Genomic DNA, 14,589 nt, shown 5'->3' on the forward strand with positions numbered 1-14,589 from the left:
CTTCAACTTTGAAAGCGAGAATAGACCTGTTTTATTTCTCTGAATTTCTGTAAGGTATTGGTCCTAATAAATCAAACATCTTTTCCATTTTCCATTTACGAAATTACACTCCTAATTGGATACATTAGCCAAGTGGACACATTAGAAGCCCATGTCCTAGACAATGTAAAACATAGCCATACGTACTTGTGAATTCGCATCTCTCTCCTACATAGCGGTTACCACAAGAGCATTCGAAACCAGTATCTTCGTTATTGCTGCACGGTCTACCATTTTGGCATGGAGTATCGGCACAGAAATCTAGTGCACAAAACATGGATATGCGACATGGGTGAAAAGAGGTGGCAAAGAAGACCTACACCTGCTGAGGAGACAACAGTATTTCAAGGTTAGGGAGCAAAAGAAACATGTATATTTATTTCGCTCCGGAGGCAATAAGAACTTTCCGCAACCACTACGCAGAAGAACGTAGAGAATCTATATGCAAAAGACCTTCATTACAAAGCAGTCTTTGTAGAAAATCGGTGAATCAAAACAGCAGCGTCGTCATAGACGACGTCGTCGCAAACGACATATTTGCAATTTTTCGTTCCATCTGAATCTTGGGACGATCTGCTGTTCCAGTCCACCAACTTTCGACAAAAACCACTCAGCGGTCAATTGTGATTTGAATTGCATTTCCAATAGACTTTCTATGTTCTAGAATCCGTTCCCGTAGCAATTGTAGCAAATTGTTGCAAAAATCACCATCACTGTTTTGGGAATTATGAGTTACGGGACTAACGATTATTCAAAATGAAGATTATTGCCCTCTGACGGATCAAACAATAATATAATTCAAACCAATCTCTCGCCTTGGGTGCCAACGGTAACTATATGGCAGTTGTTCTGCAATCGGGTTGTTCAAAATTGCTTTTAAAAACAAAACGTCAGAGGATTTCTTTATCAAAAGGATAGTAGATGCACCATGAACCTGCTATGGTATGTGTGGTCATGTACCTTGTGTCTCACAGGTTGTTCCCATCCAGCCATTGGTGCATTGACATACATAGCCATCATTCTCTTCACTGCAGCCAGCACCATTCGCACACGGATTGGAGTCACACGCAGGTGGGATTATAGCTGTAAATGTAAGATAAATTAAATATTGAATTATCATATTTGAATTTGTACAAGACAAAGTGTATACATTTCTCATAATGAAATATAGGAGTAAAAAACTGTTAATAATAGTGTATATCGTGGCGTAAAATGCGTGACGGAAGGAAGGAAAATGTATTTATATTTTGTTACTAAATAATCTTAAAGACCTCTGTTTCTTTCATTCGGAAGTACCTGAGACACATTGGTTTCCTAATCGATGCCGTGCACATCAATGTAAACTAAGATGATCGGGATACTTTGGTTCTCTAATACCATTGCTTTTCTCCTTAATCTACAGTGCATCTATCTCTCTATCCAAGGAGCTTCCTTACAGCTCTAACCGGATACTTCCTACACATTCGAATCAAGATTTGACCAGGTGTTCTCTGAAGCCTTTCATACACAACAGGCTTGAGGATATGCAGCATGCTATTATAATTATAATTACAGGAGTAACGATAATCGCTCAATGTTCTGTAAATTATTCCATTCAAGCTTAATATATATTCTCAACATGGTGAGAGTGACGTAGGTTATTTTTTTAAAATATATATTCAGAATATATTGAAACTTCCTAATGAAAATTTTAGGCTTCTTCATTAAGAAACTCATCAACTTGTTTTATATTTAGATAATAATACACAAGTATAGTTAAAATATGATTGCTTTATGTCATTTGTCTAAAATTAATCTAATCGTTTTTGTGTATCATTTAAAAAAAAAATTCTTGGGAAAAAGGAATCGCTTTTACATTTCGCAATACTTACGGTCTTCACAAGTAGGCCCTGTAAATCCTGAGTTTTCGTCACATGTGCACACGAAGTCATCATTATTTGCATTGTTTGAACAAGTTGCACCATTTTTACATGGAAAGTTGATGCAGAAATCTGAGAGTAGAGATAAATTTCAACAAAATTGATATTTGTGTAAATTTTGTACATATTTAGATTTTTACGGAAATATCTTTTATTTTGACAGTAGAAACACAGTGTATTGTTTGGTTACAGTACTATAAATTCATCCCAAAAAGTGGAAAATATACATTTGTTAAGTAAAGACTGAATAAAGACCCAGCTAGTAATACGACGGCTCTCGTTCCAATGTATTAAGTACATTTTAAGAATCTCGTTTTTTTTTTGGTAACTCATATATATTTTTATTTAAAGAAAGTATTCACCGCTCTCAGGCTTTCCCAAATAACTGCTGATTTTAAATACAATATCTGAAGCGCAGAGTAATAAATGAGTAATAAGTAAATGAATAATAAATAAATGAAAAATAAATGAATGATAAATGAATAATATATAAATGAGTAATATAATAATAAAAGAGGTGTAATACACGTTTCATATGACTCCTTACCAGGGAAGGGGGGGGGGGGGGGTCGCCAGTGTCATTACAGTTTACAGGTGGATTATGCTCGTACACAGAATCACGGCGTAAAAAGGGTTGTTTTACGGTCAGGCGAGGTACTCGCAAACAAACAATGGAACGAATATATAAAGTACAAACATATATTCAAGGAAAAATAAGAGAAAAGGAATAAAGAAGTTCTTTTAATTTACTTACTGACATATTCACAATTATCTCCTACGAAATCTCTGCCACAGTCGCAGACGAATCCCGAGTTATTATCAGTGTTAGAACATGGGCGACCATTCTGACAAGGGTCACCGGCGCAATGATCTGTGACAAGAATTGAGAGATTCAATAATATAACCATATCTTGTACATTTTTTATCGACCAAAGTACCATGCAATAGTAATATATAAATCAACAAATTGAATTGTAGCTATGATTATAAGAGATGTAAAAACGACATTTGTATTGATAGACAAAATAAATTAATCGATACCTCCAACTAAATTCTTAAATGTATTTAATAGTGTGATGTCCCCAAAATTCGTGTGAGTGTGCAATGTAGTTTAAATGTCAGTAAAAGTTAGAACTTGAACGACAGACCCCAGTTTTCAATATTTATACTTTCAGCAAACAATGTTTTAAGGTAGAAATATTGTTTTCTGAAACCGTTCTTTTCAATATTAAATTTCTTTGATAGGGGATTTAAGATTAAAGATCTGAGATGATACCAATACTATATCAAAACTACCTTTGAAATGATAAAAATAACAACCTTCCAAAATTTATTTGGTGACAAAATAAACTTCTTTGGAGTTATAATTATCGTTTTCTTCTGTTTTAATGGTATCACACATGTCACTGAAGTCATCGCATTATGATTGACAATGTGATACAAATTATTCAATAATGAATCGACTAATTAAGCGCTTACTGATAACTTCGCAGGTGTCACTCAAAAACTCCTCTCCACAATCACACACAAAGCCAGTATTGCCGGCGTTGTTCGTGCATGATGCGTTATTTTGACAAGGCTCCGAAAGACAGTGATCTGTATAAAAGATGAACAAAATGTGTTGTATTGGAACTATTAGCAAACAGTCAAGATGTCATTTTTTACAGGCTATGTAGGTCCTTTTCAAGACAAAGATAAGTATTGTAGAACACACAAAGACGAAAGAGATGGCATTCATATGTAGGCCTATCTTGGATTATAAATGGTAAAATAAAAGACATGAATTTGCTATACTCCCAGGTTCTCTCCTCGTGCCATACTGAATGCTGGTAATAAAATACTGGTAAAAAAAATACTGGTAATAAATACTGGTATCCATGACAAATAGCTATGATGTTTTCATGAAAATTGCCTCAACCCATCGAAAAGAATATAATACATGAATAGATTATAAACAAAATACGATAATGAAAATGATTAAAGATGAAAACCTAACCAAAATAAATATAATAGATAAATATCAATTCATTCAAATAGTGGGGAAGCGATTGAACGTGAGGGTTTGTATTTTGTTTTCTATACAGTAGATATGAGAGGAAGGAGAGAAATAGCGATATATTTCTAAACATGCCAAGGAAAGCTGGGATTTTACATACTTATAACTGTGCAGATGTCATCCAGATATTCGTCACCGCAATCGCAAACAAAATTTGTATTTTCAGCATTAAAGCTACATACACCCCCGTTTCGACATGGCTCGGGATCACACCAATCTGTTAAAATGAAGATAAACGAGACATATTTTGAAATAAGTATATAATAAACTAATGTACAGGACGTCATTTCAATTGCCAGAAAATTCATGTTTATTCCATTAAATGATTATATTTATATTCTTCATGGAATTACGAATGCCATGGAGCTAGCTCCACGGTAATGCTGTACAAATTTAGAATAAAATTTCACCAATCAAATGGCAAGTACTATATTTCCACATTAATCACGCAATATTGATTTTTTCCCCCACTTAAAGTAGAAATGTCCCCACAGACACATAGATTCATCGCACGCTACGTCCATATTACTTCGAACATGTCGAAAGTGTCTAATCACTCTCTCCCTCTCTCTATATATATCTCTCTCTATAGAGCTACTAACGGAGTAGCTCCATGTTATTACTATACAACATACTACTTACTTCTTGTTTCGCAGTTGACACCTAACCAGCCCACTGCGCATGTGCAAGAGTATCCTTCACTGTTGATGGGTGGATTGCAGGTGGCGCCGTTCTGGCAGGGATTATCCGCACACGTTGTAACTTAATTGACCAATCATAGCAGAGAAAGGAAACAGGGAAAGAAATGGTGTCAGAAAACCTACTAAACGGTATAGGATATGGGCATTAGTTAAAAAGGAAGGCAATCCCCACCTCCAAACTTGTATAGCATCGATATCACCATATGATATCGATGTTATATGTGATTTTGCAAGCCTTTATCATGTTTATTACTAAACAGTTATCAAATATTTTTGTATTATTTTAGAAATTGAGCTCATATTCGAATCAATAAGCATCCCTTTCAATACCTTTATTCTTTGGTACTAAATGTTAATATCCCTGCTCACACACACATATATATAGAGAGAGAAATTCTGAGGTCCTGTGAATACCAAGCGATGTAATGCAGTTTAAATAAAGGAATAAATAAAGTGGGAGACCAAAAACGAAGACTATGTTAAAATGAGAGTTGAAAGCAGATGCGAGAGAAAGGAAACTGGAAGAGGGAAATAGGAAGTAAATTAATACTGCAGAGGACAAAATAAACGTTTTTTGTTTTAAATGAAAATTGATCTATTTTCACGTTTTATTTTCATAGGGTATCTATCCCTTTCAGTTAGCAAACTGATCTATAAAGGGGCCCTGCAAAAAAATTGTATCAAGATTTGCGAATAATAACAATTATGATGATATAATAAGTCAATTCCTGAGAAACACCCAGTTGAGAAACCTTCCTACAATGAAATATATACAGGTGAACGAAAGGTTCGATACAAATTCTTTGAAAGGAATGAAAGGATACATTTTTCGTATAATTACAACCTACAGTCATTTATGATGCCCTCGAATTGCTTGATTAATTTCTTCTACTTAACATTGCTATATATTTTGTTGATGAACTTGGAATATAAAGGATTCGATGAATTAAAGACATCAAGGCGAAAGAATTATGCAATTTCCAATAATTTCCAATAATTTGCGAGTATCTTAATACGCTTTTGGCATTTCGTGTCATAACATAGAACAACAAAAGCAAATTCACCACCTTTTTGCTTTTTAGGATAATACAAAGCCAACTTTCAAGTCCATTAGTCCATACATATAACCAATTTGCCACTTAATGGAAGCAAAAAGAGTAAAAATCACCATGACTTTTCGTTAACAGAATCTAAAAGAAAACAGGTGGAAGATCTGCAGAAAGAATGAAAATAAACTTCTCGGTGAACATGGTGAATGTAGAGAAACTATTTAGTTCCAGAAAAAAGAAATCTCAGTAGGAAAGGGAGGATTCAACTCGTCTTATTGTATCTTTTTTTTTTTTTCTGGAAGTTAAACAGTGAATATCACAAACGACTGTGTAATACCTGAAATCACAGTAAAATACGTGAACCCTTAAATACCTTAATGGGAAAAACAAATCAAATTTGCCTCATGTACACATTTATTGTGAAAAATACATCCATGCCACTTAAAGGATGCTACAATGCAAAGATAGGAGTTCTGGGGCCCGTTTCGTAAATAATTACAACTGTTGTAACTTTGCCATTATGGCAACCATGGTAGCCTTGATTTTGATTGGCTGCTGAGCCCTGTTACCATGGTAGTTGAATAATAGCATAGTTTCAACATTTGTAAGTCCTTTATGAAACGGGCCCCTGATGATTAGAAAATATACCTATCATCATATGAAAAAATATTTGATTATCTAATCTAGTTTGAACTCCCTCTTAGTTTAATTACAATTCGTTTTAAACCCTGTATTTTGTTTACATGTTGGTCCGATAACTTCGCGTCTTTAACAAATCAGCACACAACCATTTAGAGTGGTCGAGCTGATAACGGACCAATACGTGATTACACAAATTGAGGATCAATTTCACCATTATCCCTATATCACACTCAATGAGCACTTGGAGTATATTCGTAGATTAATTTGATTTTTTTACTACACAGGGACGTAACTTCAAGTAATCGATCAATTTTAACAATGCATTTAGACACCATTGCTAGTACGTTCTCCGTCTTTTCCAAAAAGCAGTATGCTGGTTGATAAAAAAAAAACATGCATGCACTAGTTTTTGTCATACTTAGGGAATACCTAAAACGGTCACGGTGATATATTGATATATGTTTTTTACTGTAAAAGATGTACATCACAGAAAATGGCAATGCTCGTTTTCCATAGTTGAGATACATTGAATAAATTGTATATTTTGTAAAACACGGTCCGGATGGTTATAAAACCAATAACGCATCTTACTCACCTTTGATAAGGCACTGAGGTCCCGTGAAGCCAGTTCCCTCACAATCACAGGTAAATCTACTGAAATCATTATCGCTACATACTCCGTTGTTCTGACAAATTCCCGGGTTTAGAAGACAGTAAGAATCTGTAAAGGAGAAATAATGGAAAAATACAACTGATGTCAATGGAAAAGTCCATCTTTAGTTATCCATTTATTTCATTGTTCTGAAGTCGTCTATACCATTTTCCGAAAAGTGTTTTACCATGATATGAATGATCAGGGTTTTGAATTTTTATATTCACATTCAGAACATTACTGTTTTGAGAGGGCGCACTATGAGGTAGGTACAGAATTTCTTAAAGTCGCCTTTTAAATAAAAATCAAATGTCTCAATGGACGTTGACATAATATAAAGAGATAACATTTCATATCATATTTCTATCGATTTATGAAATCGAATTTCAACCCCACGTTGAAAAGTTCCACTGGATCAATATTCTTTCATGTATAAATATAAGAGTTTGGTCAATCATAAAAATTAAAGCACATCTAGCTTGATAGAACTCGATACTATATTAATCATAAGAATTAATATTTGTTTGTATTGTCGTATTGTTCATTGAGATATTTTGAATATTAAGTTTATTTGAAGAAAAGGATAATAAAAAGTAGAATTATCTTGAATTATGGATAAGGATAAATTTAGTGAGGAATTGTAAATTGCAACTATTGTGTCCAGATACGTCGATCCATGTTTCGGATGGGGGGGGGGCAAAAATGAAAACAGTCACTTACCAGTCCTGTCACAATAATCTCCTTCCCATCCATCTACACAGTTACAGGTGACACCAGTGTTAGAAGCAGTACAAGTAGCTCCATTAAGACAAGGATTGTCGTCGCACGTGAGAGCTGGAATTGAACAATCAGAAAGAGTACGTAATAACTTTGACTTTGAATAATTAAGACAGCAGCTAACAAATAGAGAGAGTTGGTTCCAAATTATTGCCGATCTGAGGAAACCCTGATCAACTTAGAAAAGATAATTAAACCGACCCAGAGGTATTTTCAACTGTCCAAGCCTGCACTTCTCCTGCATAGAAACATTACTTACACAAGTCATGATACCTTTGATATCACAATGGTTGCAGAGGGGCAAATACGTTTTTCTATAACTTTAAGCTTACTTCCAAGCTTGATTTAAATAAAGGTATAGCACACATATAAATATAAAACAGTACTAATTTACTCACTACTTATTTCGCATCTCTCTCCTGTCCAGTCTGCAGTACATGTGCAAGTAAAGCCGTTACCACTAACAGGAGTTGTACACGTGGCGTCGTTCAGACATGGGTCATCGTTGCACGTGATAGCTGTAAGTAACCAATGAGAAGCAGAATCATCATATGAACCAAATCTTTTTAGTGTATTTTCATTATGTATCATTTTTTTTCGATTAATCTGTTTATGCTGTACTGTACTTTTTCTACTTCCCAGCCCTTTTTAGTATATTTTTATTGTTTTTATGCTTCTACGGTGCACCCATTACAAGCCGTGCTTTCAGAGTTGTCACATCCATTATATTTAAAGTGAATAGCCTTTAGAAAAAATATAATTGAACTGATTGAATTTATTTAAAATACAAATATTGTCATCGATGATATTATAAAGAAATTCTAAAAGAATGATTATCTCCCCTTTTATAACACACATATAGTAAAATATGACTAATTTACTTACTACTTATTTCACATCTCTCTCCTGTCCAGTCTGCAGTACATATGCAAGTAAAGCCGTTACCACTGGCAGGAGTTGCACACGTGGCGTCGTTCAAACATGGATCATCGTTGCACGTGACAGCTGTAAATGACCAATGAGAAAGCAGATTCATGATAGGAACCAAATTTTTGGATGTATATTCATTATGTAACATATTTTTTTGCAATTGAATAAAAAAAAAACCCTATTGCAAATATTGTCACGAATACTTGTTTAAAATTCTGAAAGACCATTATTATAAAAGTATTTTCTTCTATTTTCCGATACACATAGAGAAAGTAGGACTAATTTACTCACTACTTATTTCACATCTCTCTCCAGTCCAGTCTGTGGCACACATGCAAGTAAAGCCGTTACCACTAACAGGAGTTGTACACGTGGCGCCGTTTAAACATGGGTCATCGTTGCACGTGATAGCTGTAAATAACCAATGAGAAAGCAGATTCATGACGGGACCCAAATCTTTATAATGTATATTCATTATGAATCAAATTTTTCTTTGCAATTTAATAAAAAAAACTTATTGCAGATATTGTCACGAATACTTGTTTAAAAATCTGAAAAACCATTATTATAAAGGTATTTTCTTTAATTTTCTGATACACACTGAGTAAAATAGGACTAATTTACTTACTACTTATTTCGCATCTCTCTCCGGTCCAGTCCGCAGTACACATGCAAGTAAAGCCGTTACCACTGGCAGGAGTTGCACACGTGGCGTCGTTCAAACATGGGTCATCGTTGCACGTGATAGCTGTAAGTAACCAATGAGAAGCAGAATCATCATATGAACCAAATCTTTCGAATGTATTTTAATCATGCATCATAATATCTTTTTTGTGCAATTATTCTGTTGAAAAAAAATATTGTGATCGGACGGACGAGAACCGGTGTATTCAGCATAGTATGGTCGTAGGCGTTGTCATCAATTATGAATAAATCCTGAAAGGCTCTTACAGAATGACTGTCTCCCCTTTTATACCACACATAATAGATAAAAACAGTACTAATTTACTCACTACTTATTTCGCATCTCTCTCCAGTCCAGTCTGCAGTACATATGCAAGTAAAGCCGTTACCACTGACGGGAGTTGCACACGTGGCGTCGTTCAAACATGGGTCATCGTTGCACGTGATAGCTGTAAATAACCAATGAGAAAGCAGAATCATCATATGAACCAAATCTTTGAATGTATTTTCATAATGCATCATATATATTTTTTCATGCAATTAATCTGTTATAAATCAAATATTGTGATCGGACGGACGGCAATCGGTATGTTCAGCATGGTATGGTCGTAGGCACTGTCATCAATTATGAATAAATCCTGAAAGGCTCTTACAGAATGATTTTCTCCCCTTTTATAACACACATAGATAAAACAAGACTACTAATTTATATAACTTCTAAAGGTTTCCATGGTCAAGAAGAATAGTGTAGTAGGTTTCACGGTACTCCATGTATCTTTCTTTGGTAATTGTTGATCCTGAAAAGGACCACCCAACCTCGACGTTTCGACAAGTGTGTTCTTGCTCATTCTCCTGAAGACGACAAGAACACACTTGTCGAAACGTCGAGTTTGGGTGGTCCTGCTCCAAAAAGATACACGGTGTACCGTGAACCTACTACACTAGGACCAATTTACTTACTACTTATTTCACATCTCTCTCCAGTCCAGTCTGTGGCACACATGCAAGTAAATCCGTTACCACTGATAGGAGTTGCACACATGGCGCCATTCAAACATGGGTCATCACTGCACGTGACAGCTGTAAATGACCAATAAGAAGACACATTCATACATGAACAGGATTATCATGCGTGTGTGTGTGTGTGTTTGAGTTTTTACAGACGTGTATCAATCGGATTTGATTATTTATGTCTGGGACCGACCTCTAACGTCACCATCCGAAATGGCATGATATGTCTACAAGATCTCCGGTTTGAACACAAAAAAGAGGTGTAAATGGAATGCAAGATCAACAAAGTTTCAGAACAAAAAAATACTATGAATAAAACGGAGAGATAAAAATCAGACCCCGATAGAAGAGTAGAAACAGTGATGTGATATCCCTTTGTTATGTTTAACATTAAAAGTTACCATAAGAGTGCTAGTAATATTTCAAAATTTATTAGTCATGACACACATTGTGTCTCAGTACTCTCAGATAAAATGAAACAAGATATTCCGCATATATTCATTGTATTTGCATTTTGGATAAAAATTAATGCAGGTACTAGCAATAACAAAACTAATCAGTTTGATTGATATTCAGAGGGAGGAATAGCAACTCAATAAGAACATATCCTTTATTACTTACCATTGATTTCGCAAGTTTCTCCTGTCCAGCCCGTTACACATGTGCAATCAAAACCGATGCCACTGATCGGAGTTGTACATGTGGCGCCGTTCAAACATGGGTCATCATTACACGTGATAGCTGCAATAGACCAATACGATTCAAAGAAGGAAGGCTAATCAATATATGCATTACCAGGGGCGGATCCAGTGTTTTCCAAATGGGGGGGGGGGGCACATTTTTCCGAGAAAAAAATTGACAAGCACCAAAAAATAAGGTTTTTAACCCAATATCAAGGAGATTTCATCCCAGAAAAAAATTAAGCAAAAAAAAAAAGCTCTTCACTTTCAAAGGGGGGGGGGGGGCACACTTCTGTTTCAACGGCATTTTTACATTACAAATTTTAATTTTGCTTCTCAGGGGGGGCACAGGCCGACTGTGCCCCCCCCCCCGGATCCGCCAATGTGCCTTACCATGAAAAAGACAGAATACTTGTAGCAAACCTGCGAATCCATGTAATAAAACAACGCAAACAAAGCGTATATGCAACATTTGAGCGAGAACTTACTTTGAAACGGATTTTTAAATCACGGACAAACGTCAAAGAAATGGCTTTTCTGTGTCTTTGGTGATTAAATGCATCGTTTTCCATTTTGCAAAATATGAACACAAATGATAAACAATGTCCTAAGTTCACCTAATTTTTTGTAATTGTGTTATCGTAATCGTTATGTAATCGTTATTTATCTTCATATCCCCATTATATGCAAGAAGGAATACATGATAACACCTTCATTGGACAGCATGAACTCAAGTATGATGCCTAAAATATATATTTCCAAAAGAAAATGAAAAAAAAAACTTATGCATGCCCAGCACGTTACGCACATGCTTATTTGTGGGTGAATAATAACAGCTACTCATTTTTCAAGGTGATAATTAGGAAAAGATATCCAACATAAAATGGTATGTTGAAGATTATAAAATTTGTCCTGAACCCAAAAGCACATGTTCGGATCCACTTATTACCTATATCACATACACGGCCAGTCCACGCAGCTGTACATATGCAAATGTACTCGTTATCAACACCGACGGACGATGTGCAGGTAGCACCATTTAAACAGGGGTCATCATCACACGTAATACCTAAGGACAGAAAATAAACAAACCTCAATTGAGTCCAGTTGCAATAATGAGAAGTGTAACAAGGTGTTAATAATCTCGTGCGTATATATATACACTAAACTTTGAAGTAACTTGAAATGTTTGCTGGTTTTTTTCAAATTACAATTCTTGTCCCCCTTTTCATTTCCATTACATGAATTACGATGAAATTGTATATGATCATGCAAGTAATATAAATTGAGATGTATGTATACTGTTATACTTTCTTCGTGACTTATTATACATTCTAAAAACCCAACATGCGGAAAGGGAGGAAAGGGGTGGAAAGGGCAGAGGTGTGGCAGCGTTTTCCACCTTTATTAAAAATATTGTGACTATTTTAAGTGACTCCCTGTGACTGCATCTAAGTGTGATTTACCCCTTCCCATCCTGTAACAACATGTAATAAAAATATCTGTTGAAATTGAGGTATCCACTAAAAGGCGATACTTGTAGTTTGTGGAACCCTATCCCATATACCAGATAAAGGTTTAGGTTTTATGCACTTACGAGTTTCACAGTTTGTGCCAGTCCAGTCATCCCCGCAGATGCAAAAATAACCTGCACCAGCGTTAGGTGTGAAACATGTTGCTCCATTTTGGCACGGATCATTAGCACACGCGATTGCTGAAATCGACAAGTGTGAGAAGGGTTCGGTTATGTAGGCTGTACTCGATGAAGAGGTTGTATCTTTTTTTTAATAAAATGTTAATTAGTCTCGTCTAAACATAACTTTGATTGTATTTTTCAAAAAATATCAACGATATTCAATGAATCGATCATGCATGACGTATCAAAATAAGTGCACTTCACATTGATTACGCACTTAAATATTGAATACAGCATTAAACCCTAAGGCAATTGGTTGACGCAGAAGGGATTATTTTAAGTTTAAAATTAATTCTAATTATTTTATATTGACATACCCTTTGACCCTTTCGAATCTTGGGAAAATTATCAGAAACAGAATTTAATAAAGAAGACTTGACTGTGAGTTATTAACTGTTGAATTTAAGCGTGATAGGAAAGTAGATTATGATGAATCATGACATCAGACATTGGCGTACATATTCTATTTGCTGAATGGACGCCTAAAATACAATTACAACAAAAGCAACAACAGCAACAACCAAAACAACAACAACTACTACTACTACTACTACTACTACTACTACTCCTACCACTACTACTACTACTACCAGTGGCGGATCGTGACCCGGAGAAGACAATGATTGGAGGGGCACTGTATTGTTTGTGAACAATGCTGTGCCCCTCCAATGCTTTGTCTCCTCCGGGTCACGGTCCGCCACTGACTACTACTACTATCAGACAGAGATGTAGAGCTGCGGAATTCCGAAATGATGGGAATTCCAAAATAGAACAGGTTGTCAGTTCATCAGTGGATCAAGAGACTCTAAGAAGAGCTAGGCTGGAATGGAGAGACGTTGATCGGTAAAGTAAGAAACAGTCAAGACAGATTTTTTTAAATCTAAGGGCGTGTGATTAGACTGAACAACGGTCATAAAACCCCTGTCTGGTCGGGAAGACAGAGAAGCGAAGTGAAAGGAAAAGGATGAACTGACTTGCCAGTCTTAACATGCTAAACACATTGGTTATAAGAGAGGTTAAAACATAAAACAAATGAAGTTAGTTCATTAGAAACCGATATCTCTGACACACAATCGACCCCATCGTATGTGCTGATGTTAGCCCTCAAAGCTGGTGGAAAGAGAAGGTTGTTAAGTCAGAGAACTGACATATATTTTTATAGTAAAGACCAGGCTGTTCAACAAATAAATGGTCTGGATACCTCGTCATTCACTAGAAAAATAAAGGGAAATAAGGAAGAGAGTGAGAGAAAAGACGGATCATTTGAATAAACACAATTATGGGGAAAAGGTGGAGTTGATTCAAAGGCTAGAAAAGGGGATACATGGTACACGCGTACGAAGAGACTTACGACTTTCGCATGTTCTGCCTGTCCAGTCACCTACACATAGGCAAACAAATCCAGAGTCACCGTTGGATGTGAAACAGGTGCCGCCATTCTTGCAGGGATCATCGTTGCACGAGATGACTGTATTTGACCAATGGAAAGATGGAATAGCAAAAAAAAAAGGAACGTTACTTCTGTTCATAACTTATTTTTTGGGGGAAACCTGATTACTCATTTACTCAAGCATGAATAGGCATATAAATATAGAATATACTTTGTTAGAAAGTGAGGTATGGTCAATAGCATCAAGAATTTAGAAGAATTTCCACTTTTGAGAATTATGGAATGTGGTCCCGAATGATATGGAACCATAGACAGATTGACACATAGACTCAAGTGGTGCTGAATAGCTAGTGGAAAGATGAG

The 14,589-nt window shown here is 35.7% G+C and overlaps 1 protein-coding gene across 11 annotated transcripts in view; it reads right to left on the bottom strand.

Moving 5' to 3' along the window:
- LOC129254554 (neurogenic locus notch homolog protein 1-like) overlaps window positions 1-14,589 on the bottom strand; it is a 44,205-nt gene that overhangs the window by 15,331 nt on the left and 14,285 nt on the right. For 9 of the 11 annotated variants that reach the window (XM_054893027.2, XM_054893015.2, XM_064113350.1 and 6 more), the window contains 19 exons: window positions 14,188-14,304; window positions 12,738-12,854; window positions 12,090-12,209; window positions 11,082-11,201; window positions 10,410-10,529; window positions 9,779-9,898; window positions 9,394-9,513; window positions 9,057-9,176; window positions 8,721-8,840; window positions 8,234-8,353; window positions 7,779-7,892; window positions 7,002-7,127; window positions 4,657-4,776; window positions 4,115-4,231; window positions 3,438-3,554; window positions 2,713-2,829; window positions 1,911-2,030; window positions 1,000-1,122; window positions 187-300 (listed from right to left, as the gene is read on the bottom strand). In XM_054893027.2, coding sequence (XP_054749002.2) covers window positions 187-300; window positions 1,000-1,122; window positions 1,911-2,030; window positions 2,713-2,829; window positions 3,438-3,554; window positions 4,115-4,231; window positions 4,657-4,776; window positions 7,002-7,127; window positions 7,779-7,892; window positions 8,234-8,353; window positions 8,721-8,840; window positions 9,057-9,176; window positions 9,394-9,513; window positions 9,779-9,898; window positions 10,410-10,529; window positions 11,082-11,201; window positions 12,090-12,209; window positions 12,738-12,854; window positions 14,188-14,304 — 2,262 coding nt within the window. The remainder of the gene's footprint in view (window positions 1-186; window positions 301-999; window positions 1,123-1,910; window positions 2,031-2,712; window positions 2,830-3,437; window positions 3,555-4,114; window positions 4,232-4,656; window positions 4,777-7,001; window positions 7,128-7,778; window positions 7,893-8,233; window positions 8,354-8,720; window positions 8,841-9,056; window positions 9,177-9,393; window positions 9,514-9,778; window positions 9,899-10,409; window positions 10,530-11,081; window positions 11,202-12,089; window positions 12,210-12,737; window positions 12,855-14,187; window positions 14,305-14,589) is intronic. The other 2 variants (XM_054893029.2, XM_064113362.1) reach the window with 2 other exon arrangements.

This window comes from Lytechinus pictus, chromosome 2 (assembly GCF_037042905.1).
Source record: "Lytechinus pictus isolate F3 Inbred chromosome 2, Lp3.0, whole genome shotgun sequence".
Taxonomy (NCBI): Eukaryota; Metazoa; Echinodermata; class Echinoidea; order Temnopleuroida; family Toxopneustidae; genus Lytechinus; species Lytechinus pictus.